Source organism: Carcharhinus amblyrhynchos, chromosome 3, assembly GCF_965287045.1.
Source record: "Carcharhinus amblyrhynchos chromosome 3, sCarAmb.v2.hapA, whole genome shotgun sequence".
Taxonomy (NCBI): domain Eukaryota; kingdom Metazoa; phylum Chordata; class Chondrichthyes; order Carcharhiniformes; family Carcharhinidae; genus Carcharhinus; species Carcharhinus amblyrhynchos.
Genome location: NC_137326.1, coordinates 121,534,052 through 121,549,529, shown reverse-complemented (window position 1 = coordinate 121,549,529; position 15,478 = coordinate 121,534,052). Strand labels below are relative to the sequence as shown.

General features: G+C 39.7%; 1 protein-coding gene across 1 annotated transcript in view; it reads left to right on the top strand.

Annotated features, from left to right (window-relative positions):
- Nucleotides 1–15,478, top strand: part of rasa2 (RAS p21 protein activator 2) — a 123,662-nt gene that overhangs the window by 90,396 nt on the left and 17,788 nt on the right. The window contains exons 9-13 of the mRNA XM_080185906.1: nt 4,576–4,677; nt 7,680–7,836; nt 10,598–10,746; nt 12,458–12,572; nt 14,706–14,780. Of these exons, the coding sequence (XP_080042032.1) occupies nt 4,576–4,677; nt 7,680–7,836; nt 10,598–10,746; nt 12,458–12,572; nt 14,706–14,780 (598 nt within the window). The remainder of the gene's footprint in view (nt 1–4,575; nt 4,678–7,679; nt 7,837–10,597; nt 10,747–12,457; nt 12,573–14,705; nt 14,781–15,478) is intronic.

Here is a 15,478-nt window from a genome sequence, read left to right as displayed (position 1 = left end):
AAACTCCACACAGTAACCCAAGCCACGGATCGAACCCAGGCCCCTGGAGTTGTGAAGCAGCAGTGCTAACCACTGTGCTACCGTGCCGCCCCATGGTATTATCTTGAGTCAGTCACTGCTGGAAAGACTTGGCCCTTGGTCTGACACTATTATTACTGGGAGTTGAGCGGACGACTGCTGATAGCTTTACAGATGCTGTGACAGTACCCTTTATCTTGATAGCTTCTCTTGTGTAAGTTAGTTTTGCTGTGGTATCCATCAAACTCAGTGGCTAGACACCTTGTAAGTGTTGAAATGTCTGTTCTCCTATCACTGTAAAAAAGTCTGACACCAGGTTTAAGTCCAGTCGATTTACTTGATAGTAAACTTGTGAGTTTACTATCAAATAAATCGGTTGGAATTAAACCTGGTGTTGTCAGACTTTTTACTGTGTTTACCCCAGTCCAACGCCGGCATATCCATATCATGACTCCTGTCACTGTGGCAGAGACTCCTGTATCACCTTCGATCTTTAATGACCTACTGAAAGCATCACAGTGATTGGGGCTATCTTGCTTGCTTTCCCATTGAAAAGTAAGTGAATATTTAAATCCTTAGAACTTCCCTATCATGCACTTGTGCTGTATTACTAACTCTGTTACTGGAATGATTGGACTTGCTTTTACATCGGTGCCTCAAGTGTCCTTTTCTGTAAGGAAAAAGCATTAAGCCTCTTTGTACCTCCAGGCTTCAGGGGAGTAATTATCCCCACATCCTCGGCAATTGAATGCTCCTTTAAATCTTCTTGTTCTGTTCATAGCTGTATTTGCTTCCTGTTTTAAAATTGCATCTTCACTGTCGGTACCACTGCTGACTGCCTGCCTTCATTGGTGAGCCTAGCCTATTTTGAGTGCTCTGAAGGTTCTGTGTGCCCTTCCCAATGCTCTCCATCACCAGTGTCACCTCCAGCACCTTATTAAGATTTATATCTGCCTGTGCTAATAGCTTCCTTTGGGTGGCCTCATTATTTACCCCATAGACTCAAAGGTCCTGCACCATATCATTGAGAGTGGCTCCATAGTCAGTGTTCTGAGCTCTCTAGATATAAGTTGTAATAGTTTCTCCAGGGACTCTCCCTGTTGAGTTGAACTTAAATCCCTAAAATATTACTGATAGCTTTAGTTAGTAGTGTGTTTTCACAAATACAGCTATCTCAATGAATGACATGGAGTTGGGTGTGCTTGGAGATGTAAGGCTGCATATTAAATTATAAACTTGGGTCCCACATGCACTCAGAAGGATTGCCTTTCTGCTCCCTTCCTCTATTTCTTTGACCTCAAAATAGCCCAAACCACGATTTCTGGAAAAAAAAACAAGAGAAGTGTGAAGATGCCTCGTGCCCTATCCCGAAGTACGCTTCAAATAGACCATCCAGATGGTGTATGATCCAAAGATTTAATTGTGTTCAAAGTTCCCTTTATATGGTATCCACATAGATAAAGGCTATTGTCTAAGATGAAAAAATAATGGCTATTGTTTTCCCTTTGTCGAAAACAGGTAAACATTCAGAGGAGTTAAGAGCAGGAGTAGGCCATTCAGCCCCTTTAGTCAGCTCCACCATTCAGTAAGATCAGTTGATCTGATTAGACCTTCAACGTCATATTCTGCCTACCTCTGATAAGCTTTTACTCTCTTGTTAGTGAAGAATCTCTCTTTGTCTTACAAGTATTCATTGGCTGTGCTCTCTGGGGAAGAGTTCCAAAGATTCACAACTCTGAGGGAAAATCATTTCTTCACATCTCCATCTGAAATGAGAGACCTCTTACTTTGAAACTGTCCCCAGTTCTAGTCTTTCCCACAATGGGAAACATCCATTCAACATCTACCCTCCAAGTCTCCTCAGGATCTTGTATAATTCAATCAATTCACACCTCAAGTGTTCTAAACTGTAATAGATACAGGCCCAGCTAGCCCAAACTTACCCCGTAAGATAAACTCATCAGGTACATTTCAGGTACCATTTGAAAGAACCTTCTCTGAACTGCTCCTAATTCATATCCTAATAGCAAACAGCTATAGCAAAGCATCCCTACTTTCATATTCCATCCCCATTGCAATAAACGGCAACATTCTATTTGCCTTTCTAATCATTTACTGTGCCTGCATACCAACTTTTCCTGATTTGTGCACTAGGGCACTCATCCATCTGCACTCCAATATAACGATCTCTCTCTCCATTTAAATGATATGCTGCTTTTTATTCTTCCCACCAAAGTGGATAAGTTCATAATTTCCCACATGATATGTCATCTGCCAAATTTCTGCCTGTTCACTCCTCTTTCTATGACCCTTTGCAGACTCTTGTCCTCTTCACAGTTTACTTTGTATCATCAACAAATTTAGCAACTCTCCGTTTAGTTCCTTCATCCAGGTCATTGATGTAAATTGCAAATGGTCAAGGCTTCAGTACTGATTCCACTCATCACATCTTGCTAATCCAAAAAGTAACTATTTATCTCTACTCTGTTTCTGTTTGGCTAACCAACCCATAACCAAGCTCTTATTTTGTATAATAACCTTTGATGTGGTACCTAGTTAAATGCCTTCTGGAAATCTAAGTGCAGCACATTGCAGGTTTCTCCTTTATCCATGTTGCTTCTAACTTTTAAAATGTTAATCAAACATGATTTTCCTTTCACAAAGTGATGTTGATTCTGCTTGATTGCATTGAAATCTTCTAAATGCCCAACTATAACCTCATTGATAACAGATTCCATCAATTGCCCTGTAATAGATGTTAAGCGAACATGCCTATTCAAAAACAGGTCTTGAATAGAGGAGTCACGTTCTCTATTTTCCCAATCTGGTGCTGTTCCAGAAGCTACGGAATCTTGGAAAATTAAAAGCATGTATTTACCATCTCAGCAGCCACTTCTTTTAAGGGCTTAAGGAACGTGTTAGATTTTACTACTAATATTTATTTGTACTGTTTTCTGGTAATCATAATTGTTTCAAGTTCCAAGGGATCATTCTGGTAAACCTTCTCTGCACCAACTCTAGAGCAAGAACATCCTTCCACAGATAGAGACCAAAACTGCACACAATATTCCTGGTCTGCTTCACCAATGCCCTGTGTAACTGCATCAAGACATCCCTGCTCCTGTATTCTCGCTTTGAAGGCCAACGTGTCATGTGCCTTTTTTTAGTACCTGCTGCACCTACATGATTACTTTCAGTGACTGGTATATGAGGACACCTAAGTCTCATTGGCTATAAATTAGGAGAAGGGATTATGCATTCAGATAGTAGTCTCCCTTCCTGTTTTTGCTGCCAAAGTGAGATAGCCATGCATTTAGCCAAATTATACTGCATCTACCATTCATTTGTCCAATCACTCAACTTGTCCAAATCACACTGAAGAATCTCTACTTCCATCTCAGAGCTCACCCCTGCACCCAGCTTTGTCATCTGCAAATTTAGAGATATAACATTTAGTTCCTAATCTGAATCATAAATATATGCAGTGAATGGCTGGGGTCTCAGCACTAATCCCCTCAGTACCCCACTAGTCACTGCCTGCCATTTGGAAAAATACTTTTTTATTCTTATTCTTTGTTTCCTGTCTGCCAATCAGTTTCCTATTCATCTCTATACACTACCCCTAAACCAATGCACTTTAATTTTACACACTAATCTCTTATGACTTCATCTTTCAACTTGTTGCAAGTCCAAATAAACCACACCCACTCAATTCCCACCTATTAGTTACATTCTCGAAGAATTCCAATGGATTTATCGAGCATGATTTATGTTCTTATGATTTTCCCTTTCATAAACCCATGATGACTCTGTAAAACACAGTACATAGCCCTGCTACATTTTTAGCTGAAATTAAGAAACTCAGTGCTGTTGAGCCAAGGCTATTCCAGCTCCATGTGGTTCAATATGTGCCTGTAACATCAAAGTGATTAGCCTCCCCAAAGTTGATTACTCTGGAAAAGTTTATATTTTTGAGAAATGCTTCTTCAAGTGAAATGTTGAACTGTTTTATGCTGTTGTATCCAGCAACAATTTGATTTGTTTGAATAGTTTGGTTTCCATGTTTAATAAGTAGAAACAAATTAAATGGCTAGCTTAGTGCGAATAAAGGTTCATACTGCTGAGTTCAGAATAGTTTATCCAAAAGAAATGGAATTTAACATATTTCATGTAATGCAGCAAACTTGATGTGGTAAATTTATTAGTAACTCAAGACCATTGTAGCCCTTATGTTTGGTTCTGCTGATGGAAAGTAGTATATTGAATCTCATCTTAAAGTTCTCCTTGTTTGTACATTTTGCAGAAAATGTTACCTTTAACAGGCCTGATTAATGTCACCTTAAATCCCAGTCGACCCTTGATTTAGTTATTGGACCAAAGCAAAATATCAGCCTTTTAAATATTTCCTTCCTAATGTCCTTTTGGGAAGGAAATCTGCCATTTACGTTTGAGGTAATTTAGTATATTTCACAATTTCAGTTTTCTACAAGTTAATAGCCTTTTCAGGTGGTGAAAATCTTTCCTTTATCAAAGTTGAAAAACTTTCTTTTTCTTCAGAGTTGACCTGTGGAACAATGAAAACTTGGTGCAAGATATTTTCCTTGGTGAAATCAAGGTTCCTGTGAAGATTTTAAGGAATGACAACTGCCATCGGGCATGGTAAGTGGTAAATTCTAGATGCCCTTAAGGTGGGTGGGATTTTATTCTTAATACAGTTCCCACAAAAAGGCACCTATAACAAAAGGTCTGTGAATTTTGGCAGATGATGTTTTAAGATACAAGATTTTGTGAGCAATAACTTGGCTTTTGTCTTTAAGTTCTCAATTAATTACATCCCTGTGATCTTAATAAAAACACTAAAATCGAAAGAAAAGGTCTTTAGCCAGGATTGACTAGACGACAACTGCATTTCTCCAATTCTCAGCAACGTTGGTAGCTGGAATAACTATTTGGATCAGACAAATGTGAAGCTGTCAGTTTATAGTAAGAGAACTAAGATGTAATTGCATGATATGGTGCAAAGACTATGCTTGATCCTTCATAAATAATGAAATGCGCAATGTTCAAATGAGAACTGATGATTAGGATCCTTTCTTTTATTAGTGTCACGAGTAGGCTTACGTTAACACTGCAAATAATAGTCTTTGTCACCAGAGTACTGTTTGAATTGCTGCCCCTTTGATTTTCTTCTCTGCCTTTCTTACCACCTGCCCAGAAAAAATGACAAACAGCTTTACCTTCATGTTTCTAAACTTCAGTATCTGAACATAAAACCCTAACGTTTTTATTTTTAATCTCTCCATTGCCTAGTGAAAATTGACATAACTACTGTTGTTAATGTTGAACTTGGGTCTCTGCCCACCTTCTCATTGTAACTACCTTCACTTTTAGTTAGGCAGCTTTGTTGCCTTTACCTAGCATTCTTTACATAGAAGCATTCAAAGTGTCATTGGATTGGGCTCCTTTGACGCAGTGTGCTCCAGATAGAGTTGAGCTACATTTCTTCTACAATGGAGTACGTGACTCAAACAGTTTGCACAATAATATATTTTTATTCCAGGCCTAAGATGTGTGATTTAGGTTGATTGACCATTAGTGTCAGGAGGATTAGCAGGGTATAGGTGTGATTGTTTATGGGCTTCATGGGCCAAATGGCCACCTCCTGCACTGTAGGGATTCTAATTCAAGAAAACATTTGGTTTATCCCAGTTTTAAGACTTACTTATATTTTCCATAGAATATTGTTTTCTCGTCTGATCAACTGCCACAGGTACTGGCGCAACAATGTAATGACAAACACCTTGTGTTGGAGCCATTTAATAAGTTTGAACTAATGTATAAATTGACAATCAAATAAGAAAATAATTGCAATAACCTTTGTGCTTGAAAACTACAGGAGGCTGCCTGCCTTATTTGGTGTATAAAGTCTAGTGTATGGCAACTCAACAGGAAGAAACTGTAAACTGACATTTGATTTGCATGTTGTAACTGTATTGTGTCTCTCACTTCCTTTGCATGAAATGAGAAACTAGGTCAGGATGACTGTTTCCTACCATATGCGAGCTAATATTTCTGTGGTTATCTTGCTGCTGTTGTAACAAGGCCATACCAAAGTCTTGAGTTGGAATGTTGCTCTGAGCTCCTTTGATAGTCTTTGTGATGTCTGAGTAACAACTACTGCAATTAACCACAAGTATTATACAAAAAAAAATTTGTCTGACAAAAGAAAACTGAATAGAGCAATGGTCTTTCTTTTATATTTTGACCCCATCTCCCCACTATCCCAGTCATACAGACATGCTGTCCTACTCTTGAGAGAATGAGGCAGTCTACAAAACACAAACAACATGGATGCAGTCAATGCCAGTATAAAAACAGCTGCACCAGGTGAATTATTTGCAAAGGATGTAGTCCATTGCCAGTAATTCAGAGTGGTTGGGAAAGCATATGATGCCAATTTGGGTGGACGTTATTTGGGAACTTTGACATTCTGTTTTTTCTGTCAGTTTTGAGCATGTTTCATGACTCACACTTGCCGAAATCATAGTATAGGATTAAGTGATCCAGCAACGTAATACTATCCACTTGTACCCTGAGCAGGATGTTTGTGTCTTGTGCACATGTTCTGCTTCAGTTTCTAATTGGCAGAAAAGGAAGATGCATAATGGGATGAGGTCTCAAATGAAATGATGAGTTGCTTCCTTTTACAGAAAGGATCAGACTCAGTCTGGGTAATTTCTCATTGCATATCAATGCAAAATAAAGAGAAGGCTATTATCGCCCACATATGAATGAATTAACAGTTTCTCAGTCAAAGCTTTAAGCTTTCCTATTTAAAAAGCCTCCATTATTGTGTTCTTGTTTGACAATCAAGAATCAAATAACTTACCAGCAAACTGGATGTGAAGTTTTTCAATTAATTAAATAAATTAAAATGCTTTTTGTTTACATTATCGGTTTAGGGCAATTTCCAATGCTATATTTTTAAAATCCTGTAGTTCAATTTTGCAAAGTTTTTAGAAAGCTACATGTGCATGAGAACTAGTAGAAAACCTTTTTGATTTTGTGTGCATGTAAGATAATATCTTGCTCCTCATCTGTCTATCGATTTCACACTGATAAAAGACAGAGAATCAATTTTCCTGAGTTATTACTACACCTGGTAAGGTAAAGTTTTTGGCCTGAAATTTGTTTTGTGCTTAGTACCACTATACTTGGGAGATGTCAAAATCTAGCCCAATGTGAGGCAATTTCAACCTTGTCTAGTTACTTCTAGAAGTTAAGTGAATAGTGTTGTTTTACTTGGTGTGCTGAAACAGAATTTGCCAAGCATTGCTACCAGGGAGAAATGTAAGAGTATGGAGCTAAGCTACGTTGTATAGACTTTACAATTATGTTACCTTTTGCTGAATTAACATGACCTTGTCATTCACAGCCTTACCCTCAAACCATACACTTATTGCTGATTAGTAATGTACAGTGCCAACTGCATAAACATCATGTAATTGAATATCACATGTCTTGCAACAACATTTTAGTGCACCCATAGATTGATGGCATCAAATCATTGCTAATAGCCAATTATATCATTAGTTGTCTGTAGAATATTCCGTTTTTATTTGCAAAGGTTCAAACCAGTTTGCACACTTGTCATTAAACAGGTACTTACTACAACCAAAGGACAACGGAAACAAGCCTGCAAAATCAGAAGACTTGGGCTCTCTTCGGTTGTCCATTTTCTACAATGAAGATTATGTGCTTCCTTCTCAGTACTACAGTTCTCTTAATGACCTGCTGCTAAAGTCATCAGATGTCAGGGTAATTGTTTGCAGATGGAACCTCTGAGGTTTATTGCTTTCTTGTTGGTAAAATGCCCTGCAGCTTAACAGAATACATGTATCCCTGTGTAATAAAGTAGTTAGAGTCCTAGACGGCAATACAGCATGGAGACTGGCCCAACAGGTCCGTGATGACCATGGTGCCCTCCCAGCTTATCCCAATTACCCGCGTTTGGCCCATATCCCTCTGTAGAGCCATAGCGCAATACAACAGTTCTAGCTCCTTATTTTGATGGATGTTCTCCTTAGTGAGCAGCATTGTCACCTTTGTAACTGAAGAAACTTGGTGAGTTTGTGCATCATTGGGATATCACTGTTGTTGCAACTATTCTAATACAAATCCTTTAATTCTCTGTCGAACTGGACAGTTATCTCTGTCCCAGTATTGAAGAACACACTGAAACAACTTCCAATGAGTAAATTTCACAACAACTCTCCTTCATCTTAAGACCCTTTAAAATAAATTACATAAGCTGTCTTGATTTTGTGGTATTAGGAAATATACCTGTTAGGCACACCAGTGGCCTTTTTCTCCATAAAGTATTAATATAAAGCTGGTAGTTCAAAAAAAAATTCTACTAGGTTAAGCTGGCTGTTTCTTTAAACTATCTGCTAGTAAACCTGGATGGCCCTTTCTTAAAGCTTTGATTGTGTTCCTGATAATTGCAACTTTAGACCATAGGTTCCCATTGGAATCAATGCTGAAGCCAGTGTTCGATGCCTTTGGACATTCCTCGCCTGGGAAGAAAACAGTGCACATGTTAATACACTGTACCATACATGTTAAAGTTAAAAGTTTATTTATTAGGCACAAGTAGGCTTACATTCACACTGTAATGAAGTTGATGTAAAAATCCCCTAATTGCTACACTCTGGTGTCTGCTCAGGTACAGTGAGGGAGAATTTAACATGGCCAATGCACCTAACCCATGTGTCTTTGGATTGTGGGAGGAAACCGGAGCACCTGGAGGAAACTCCACACAGACACAATTGAACCTGGGTCCCTGCCACTGTAAGGCAGCAGTACTAACCACTAATCACACAGCACTGTGCATTCTGAGCTGAAATAACTTGCAAAATAAAATACATTAAATATAAAAGAAAAACGGTACAAAACAGTTTCCAATAAATAGAAACACTCACCATACTTGGAGACTCAGGTCAGTCTAAAAGTAGTGGCGGAAGAGCTCGTCAGTGCAGTTATCAGCTCGAGGCCCAGAACTACCAGCACTGACCATCTCTGCCACTAGATGGAGCCCAGGAGTCCCACACAGGGAAAACCAGCAGCAAATGCAGGAATAGAGCAATAGACCCTGGAGCTTGAAGTAAGTCTTAACAGACCCTAGAGGCTTGAAGGACGGTCTCAACAGGGATCTTGGGTTCATGTCGCACTACCGGTAACCCCCGTGACTTGCCTGGGTTTGCAAAACCTCACTTACTGTACTGTCTGGAGACAATACACATCTCTGTAACCTGTGATCAGTGCTCCTTCCACTCTCATTGTCAGCCACTTCAGGTCTTGAACAGCAGGTTAGGTGTAAGGATTCGCATTCTAATCAGTAATCTCTAAACTGCCTGTGCTTTATATGCTCTGTCTGAGGCCAGAACTCTCCATTCACCTGACGAAGGGACTAACCCCAAAAGCTTGTGAGTCTGTTATCAAATAAATCGGTTGGACTAAAACCTGGTGTTGTCAGACTTTTTACTGCTTGAAGTAAGAACAGAGGATGGAAGGTGAGGTTAGGAAGCAAGGCCCAAGAGCCCCGGAACCAAGGCAGGAAGCAATAGAGCAGCAGCAGGGAGGAGAGGGGCTGAGGTCAAGAGCAGAAGCGTTGGGAGAATAGTTTAGTGAGCAGGCAGGCCACAAGAGGAATTTTGTGATCAACAATGTTAGTGAAACTGATGCTACTTTGTTTTGCTTTAACAGTGTTAATTTAGTGTATTGTACCAAATCTCAAACAGCAGTCTGATTATTGCTGACGTAATACATACCAACTTACATTGCCGAAATACATCTGCCCTTGGTTTACTAGTGTTGGCTTCATATAGTGATTAGAGAAATGATACACAATTGTGCATATAAATATGGTCAAAAGCAAAAACAAAAAATTCTGAATAACATCTTGAGTAGCTAATGATAAATGTTCATTATGCACACATGCCCAAATTATTCAGTATTATTTCTTTACCCATTATTTCATAAAAGTATCTGACTTCTGCAGACAGTAATATTCACATTTTCCCAATATCTTTAAAGGTGTAGTTAAAAAGGTGTCTCATTATACTGAGGGTAAGAGATATTGGTCTGCATTCAGGCCAATGTTTAAGATCATTTCTTAAAGACATACATTTTAAGGTATGTCTTGTTATCTTGAGCTGACACAGACTGAACCAGGTTGATGCCTTCATTGATCATACTTTTTGCTGAAATTTAGTTTGTTCTCACAGACACTTCCAGGCTTATCCTGGATTGGTATTATCATGCACTATCAGTAGTGACAAAACAGCAGTTTGTAGGGCAAACTCCTAAGTAAATAAGGAGTTCTTGACATACTGACAGCATGGAATGGCATTGGGTTTGTCATCTATGTTCTATTAGAGGTGTGAACTCTTAAACATTTTTGAGAATTTTTTTGTATGGCGTCAAGAGCAGCTGTAAATGATTAAAATGATGTAACATGTCAGTCTGAGGTTACTTTGCAATGATGCTTACCCTGCTTTTTTTTTCTCTTTCACTCAAGCCCATATCTGCCTCAGCTGTCCATATCCTTGGTGAGGTGTGTCGTGAAAAACAAGAAGCAGTATTGCCTCTTGTACGCTTGTTGTTGCATCACAAGAAGCTGATTCCTTTCCTTCGTGCCATAGCTGAGTTAGATCTCCAGCAGACACAGTAAGTCTGTCAGTTGCTGTAATGATTTGGTTTCACTTGATTGCTATGTCATGGGAAGAGCAGGAGGCCGTTTTATCATTGGTTCTGATTTTGAACCTTCATATTTTAAAAGTTATTTGAGGAATGGATGGAACTAAGTAACCACATTTCCAACATTTGATCTGACAACTGATATGACTGACCTCAATGTTAAGTGAAGCTCTTGTTGACTTGTCCAAGCAGAATGCTTCAATCCTTTCTTCAGAAGAACAGCCCCCAATGTGCCGATATGGCATTTGAATTTCCCTTGGCAATCTTTTCAGTGTTTCCAAAGATTGTCAAATGTGAAGCATACAGACATCCTTTATCCTATGAATTTATACATGCCAACATCTTGGGTTGAGGTAGAATCATAGAACCCTACAGTGCAGAAAGAGGCCATTCATCCCATCAAGTCTGCACTGACCACGATCCCATCCAGGCCCTACAGTTCACGATGTGTCGAGTAAACTATTCAATACCAACGACAAATACTGCAGATTTTGGAAATCTGGGGGGGGAACGTGCTGGAAATACTCAGACAATGCAGCTGAGGCGAGAAAGAGTTAATGTTTCATGTTGAAACTTCCAAAGAAATGATTCACCTTTTGTAAGACACTTCTGAGCATCCTTGATGAGCTGTGATGCTTTTATCTGATGTGTTATTTTAAATTTTACTTTTAAACAGCATATATCAGGCCTGAGTAATACTGTGGCTGCTATTACATTACTACTCATATGATAGAGAAAGCTCATTTTGGAATGTCTGGGATGTCTGATTGTGCAATGGCCTCTTAAGGTGCCAAGTGGAGAAATGAGATGCCTCTTGTAACAAATCTTAGTGGACAGATTGATGTGATGTGGTCCAACTGTGGCAATATTCGCTACTGTTTCTCAGAATGACCAGTGTGATTTGATGCACTTGGTGGGTTTTTCAGGTCTTTGTGATGAGATGATTAATATCCTTATGACTTCTTTCTTTGGATAGAGCTTGATGGTTGCATGTGGAATGACTGATGAGATCAAACAGGGAGCCACTAGGTTGGACTGGACTTGAGCATTCCTGTTTTTAAAGGGGAACTCTTTGCTGCATGTTCAGTATCTTTGTGTGGAAGTTGCAGGGCCCTGAAAACAGCAATATTCAGCGGCAGTGTGACGTATTCTGGCTGTGTTGCCCCATAATGTTCCATTTAAACTAACTTCTTAACCAGTGTTGATGAGATGAGCATAATAGGTGGGAGTCCTGTTTGGGGTGACAGCCAGCTATAATGGGTGAGATCCTCATCTGCAGAAGGAAGACATTGAGTTCTTTCCTGGTGGCATTCCATCTGAACAAAATGCCAACACAACTGTCTTCCCTAGATTGTGGTAGAGGTGCTAGTTCCAGAAGAAGCATTCAGCAGCCCAAGTCACTGGTGAGTATCTTGTTTGCTGCCTCCAGTGTTGATGCCTGTATCAGCAGTACTTTGTCATTGATATAGATGAACTTTTGGGTTTTGGTGCAGGGCCTGTCTGCCATGTCGATACAAGCACTGACCCCTGTGGCAGACGGGATCTGTTAGATGATATAGGCAAGCCAAGTTTTAAGGATGTTTCCAATGAAATGACTGTTAGATTTGGCATGCATCATGTGCAGTTAGATATTACAGTAAGTATGAGATGTCTGAAGTAACCTGATTCTTTGTTTGTGCAGGGAAGCTAACACTATCTTCAGGGGAAATTCTCTGGCCACTCGATGTATCGACGAAACAATGAAACTGGTTGGAAAGCATTATCTGAAAGTGACTCTGAAGCCTGTTTTAGATGAAGTGAGATTCTGTTTTATATTAATATATTCCAACTTTTCCATGATCAGCAAATGGAAGAAGGCATGCTTGATTTATCTTTTGTCCCTTCTTTATTGACATGCTGCCCTTCATGACACAATCTGAAAATAGCACCAGATGCCACTTCAACACTAACAACCATCTCTACATGACCCTCACCCCTCCCCTGCCCAATTTTATAATCCTGTTTGATATCCAGTATTGAATGAGCAGAGTTATCTTTGATCTCCAGTGCAAACTCAAGTCATTGGTGCGTCCGTATTCACTGGCCATCTGGCTGAACCTGGCTCTATTATCAATACCTTGCAATAGTAACACCTCTAATTCTAATGTTCAGTTGTCCTCTTTGTCACATCACTACTGACCCCTAACTCCCTCCACCACTGCAACCCTCCCAAGATCTCTGCAATTATACACTTCTGATCTCCTGTGGATTCCTGATTTCCACCAACCCAGCATTGATGGCTGTCTTCAATTGCCTAAGCCCCTTGCCCTGGAATTCTGTCCCTACCCCCCTCTCATTTTTGAAGGCGGCCCATAAAGTTAACCTTACTGATCAAACCTTTGGTTACTGGTCCCAATCTCTGTGGCTTAGACCGCAAGATGTAGGAGCAGAATTAGGCCAATTGGCCCATTGAGCCTGCTCTGTCATTCAATCATGGCTGATTTTTTTTTTCCTCATTCCCATTCTCCCTGAGCCCCTTATTAATCAAGAACCTATCTATTTCCGTTTTAAAACCACTCAATGATTTGGCATCCACGGCCATCTGCAGCCAAGAGTCCCACAGATTCACCACTCTCTGGCTGAAGAAATTCCTCCTTGGTTTTAAAGGATTGTCCCTTTAGCCTAAGGTTATATCCTCTGGTTCTAGTTTTTCCTACTAGTGGAAATATCCTCTCCATGTTTACTCTATCTGGGCCTCGCAGTATCCTGTAAGTTTCAAAAAGATCCCCCGTCATCCTTCTAAATTCCAAAGAGTACAGACCCAGAGTCCTCAACTGTTCCTCGTACCACAAGCTCTTCATTCCAGGGATCATTCTTGTGAACCTCTTATGGACCCTTTCCAAGGATGGCACATCCTTCCTTAGTAACAAATTTTATCGAATAATGTTCTGTGAAGGACGTTTAGAATGGATTTGTTACATTAAAGATGCTCTGTAAATGAAAGTTGTTGTTGTCTGTCACACTCTAATTTTGTTCTCCCTGCTGTCTCTGTTTTCCATTCTTTCTGCATCTCCTTTTTCCCCCTCCCACCCAACAATTACACTTAACTCATTGCTATCTCTGATTCTCATTCTCTTTCTGTAAGAAAATAGGTGTTTGTTTTCAGACAATGTTTTGTAACATTCCTGTAATCTGGGTTAGAGTTACTAGCTCTGACGTTGAATTTTGCGGCAAAATCTTTTTTACGCACGTCTTCCAAGTATTGTGTGATCTCATGACTACATGTATTTCTACAAATAATGGTGGGCAAGAGTCATTTACTGACTGCACATTGCTGTTTGCTGTGGAGCCACTTTGTGACACAGGACAACTAGTGCTCAATTGTTTGGCAAACATGATGCATTTTCTGAAGCATCACTATCTCACCGTCTTAATCACCTGCCAGCAGCATTGATAAGGTGGTCATTTTTGTTTGCCATCTTACATCAAAGTATCTATTTGAAATGATCAAACTCTCTGACTTCCATAAAGTTCTGTTTCCACTTATTCCTGTACTTGGGGCACCAAGTGCCCATTGTACCATGCTGATGTAATGGTACAATGAATCATTTGACTGCGGGGTGGTCAATTATGGTAAACCGTTACTGGTTAATGCAGCTTTGAGACCCTGGTAAATGGAGCACATTCATTGGCCCGCTGCTGGAGTAACACGGCCCTGCTTCCTGAGTGACTAAAGAGGTCCTCTCTGCGTCCAGGGAAGCCTAAAGCACTACCGCCCTGGTAAAAGATGCAATGGCTTTCTCCAGAGCTGGACCTAGTAAAAGATTGCCATGTTTGAGCTTACAAGTAATATAAGAGACATACTTGACTACTTTGATTAGTAAAATGTATGTGTGTTTATAAATGTGCATTATCTTCACTGGAAATAATTGGGAATGTTACTTGTTTAGATTTGTGACTCCTGCAAAACCTGTGAGATTGATCCTGTTAAGCTAAAGGAGGGTGATAATGTTGAGGTGAATAAGGTATGTGCATGGTCAGATTTTGTTTAATTTCTAATGTATAATTTATACAGTATGGAAAGGATTGTTTTATAACTTACGACAAAACCGTTTTAACTAACTGGTTTAACCATACTATTTTAAACTTGTGAGTAGCACCTTGTTTACCACACTCCATTATTCACCTTTCTGGTTACTTGCAACAAGAATATTCTAATCCTTGAATTTTGATGGCAGAAGGCAAGTACTGTCGTCAACAGTTGTGCAAGCAAACTGCTATCTTTCAAACATGCATGCAACTGAAACCAGTAGGTATGTCATTGTACAAGAGAAGTCCTCTGGTTTCAGCCGTTACCCCTAACTAAAGGTAAGGGCTCAAGGTAACTATGTGGAGGTTGATGGCAAGATAGCTAGCCATGAGTGTGTACTACTTCACCTATCTTTTGCTGAGGGTCCAAAGTTATATTGGGCAAAAGTGTACTGTGGTATTTATGCTGAGCCCCAGGTGCACAGCACTGTGAGCTATCTGTTATTGGATCAGACCAATAAATACAAGGTAATATTGGTGGCAAGGCTTAACATAGTGCAACTGGAGAGGCAATTAAGGAAGGGCAGAACAATCAAAAATCAGAGCAGTAATTAATACATAATGTAAGAATCTTCTTGATATACTGTTTTAAGTTGTTTACCTGAAGGAGGTCCCTTCCATTGTGCTGTGAACT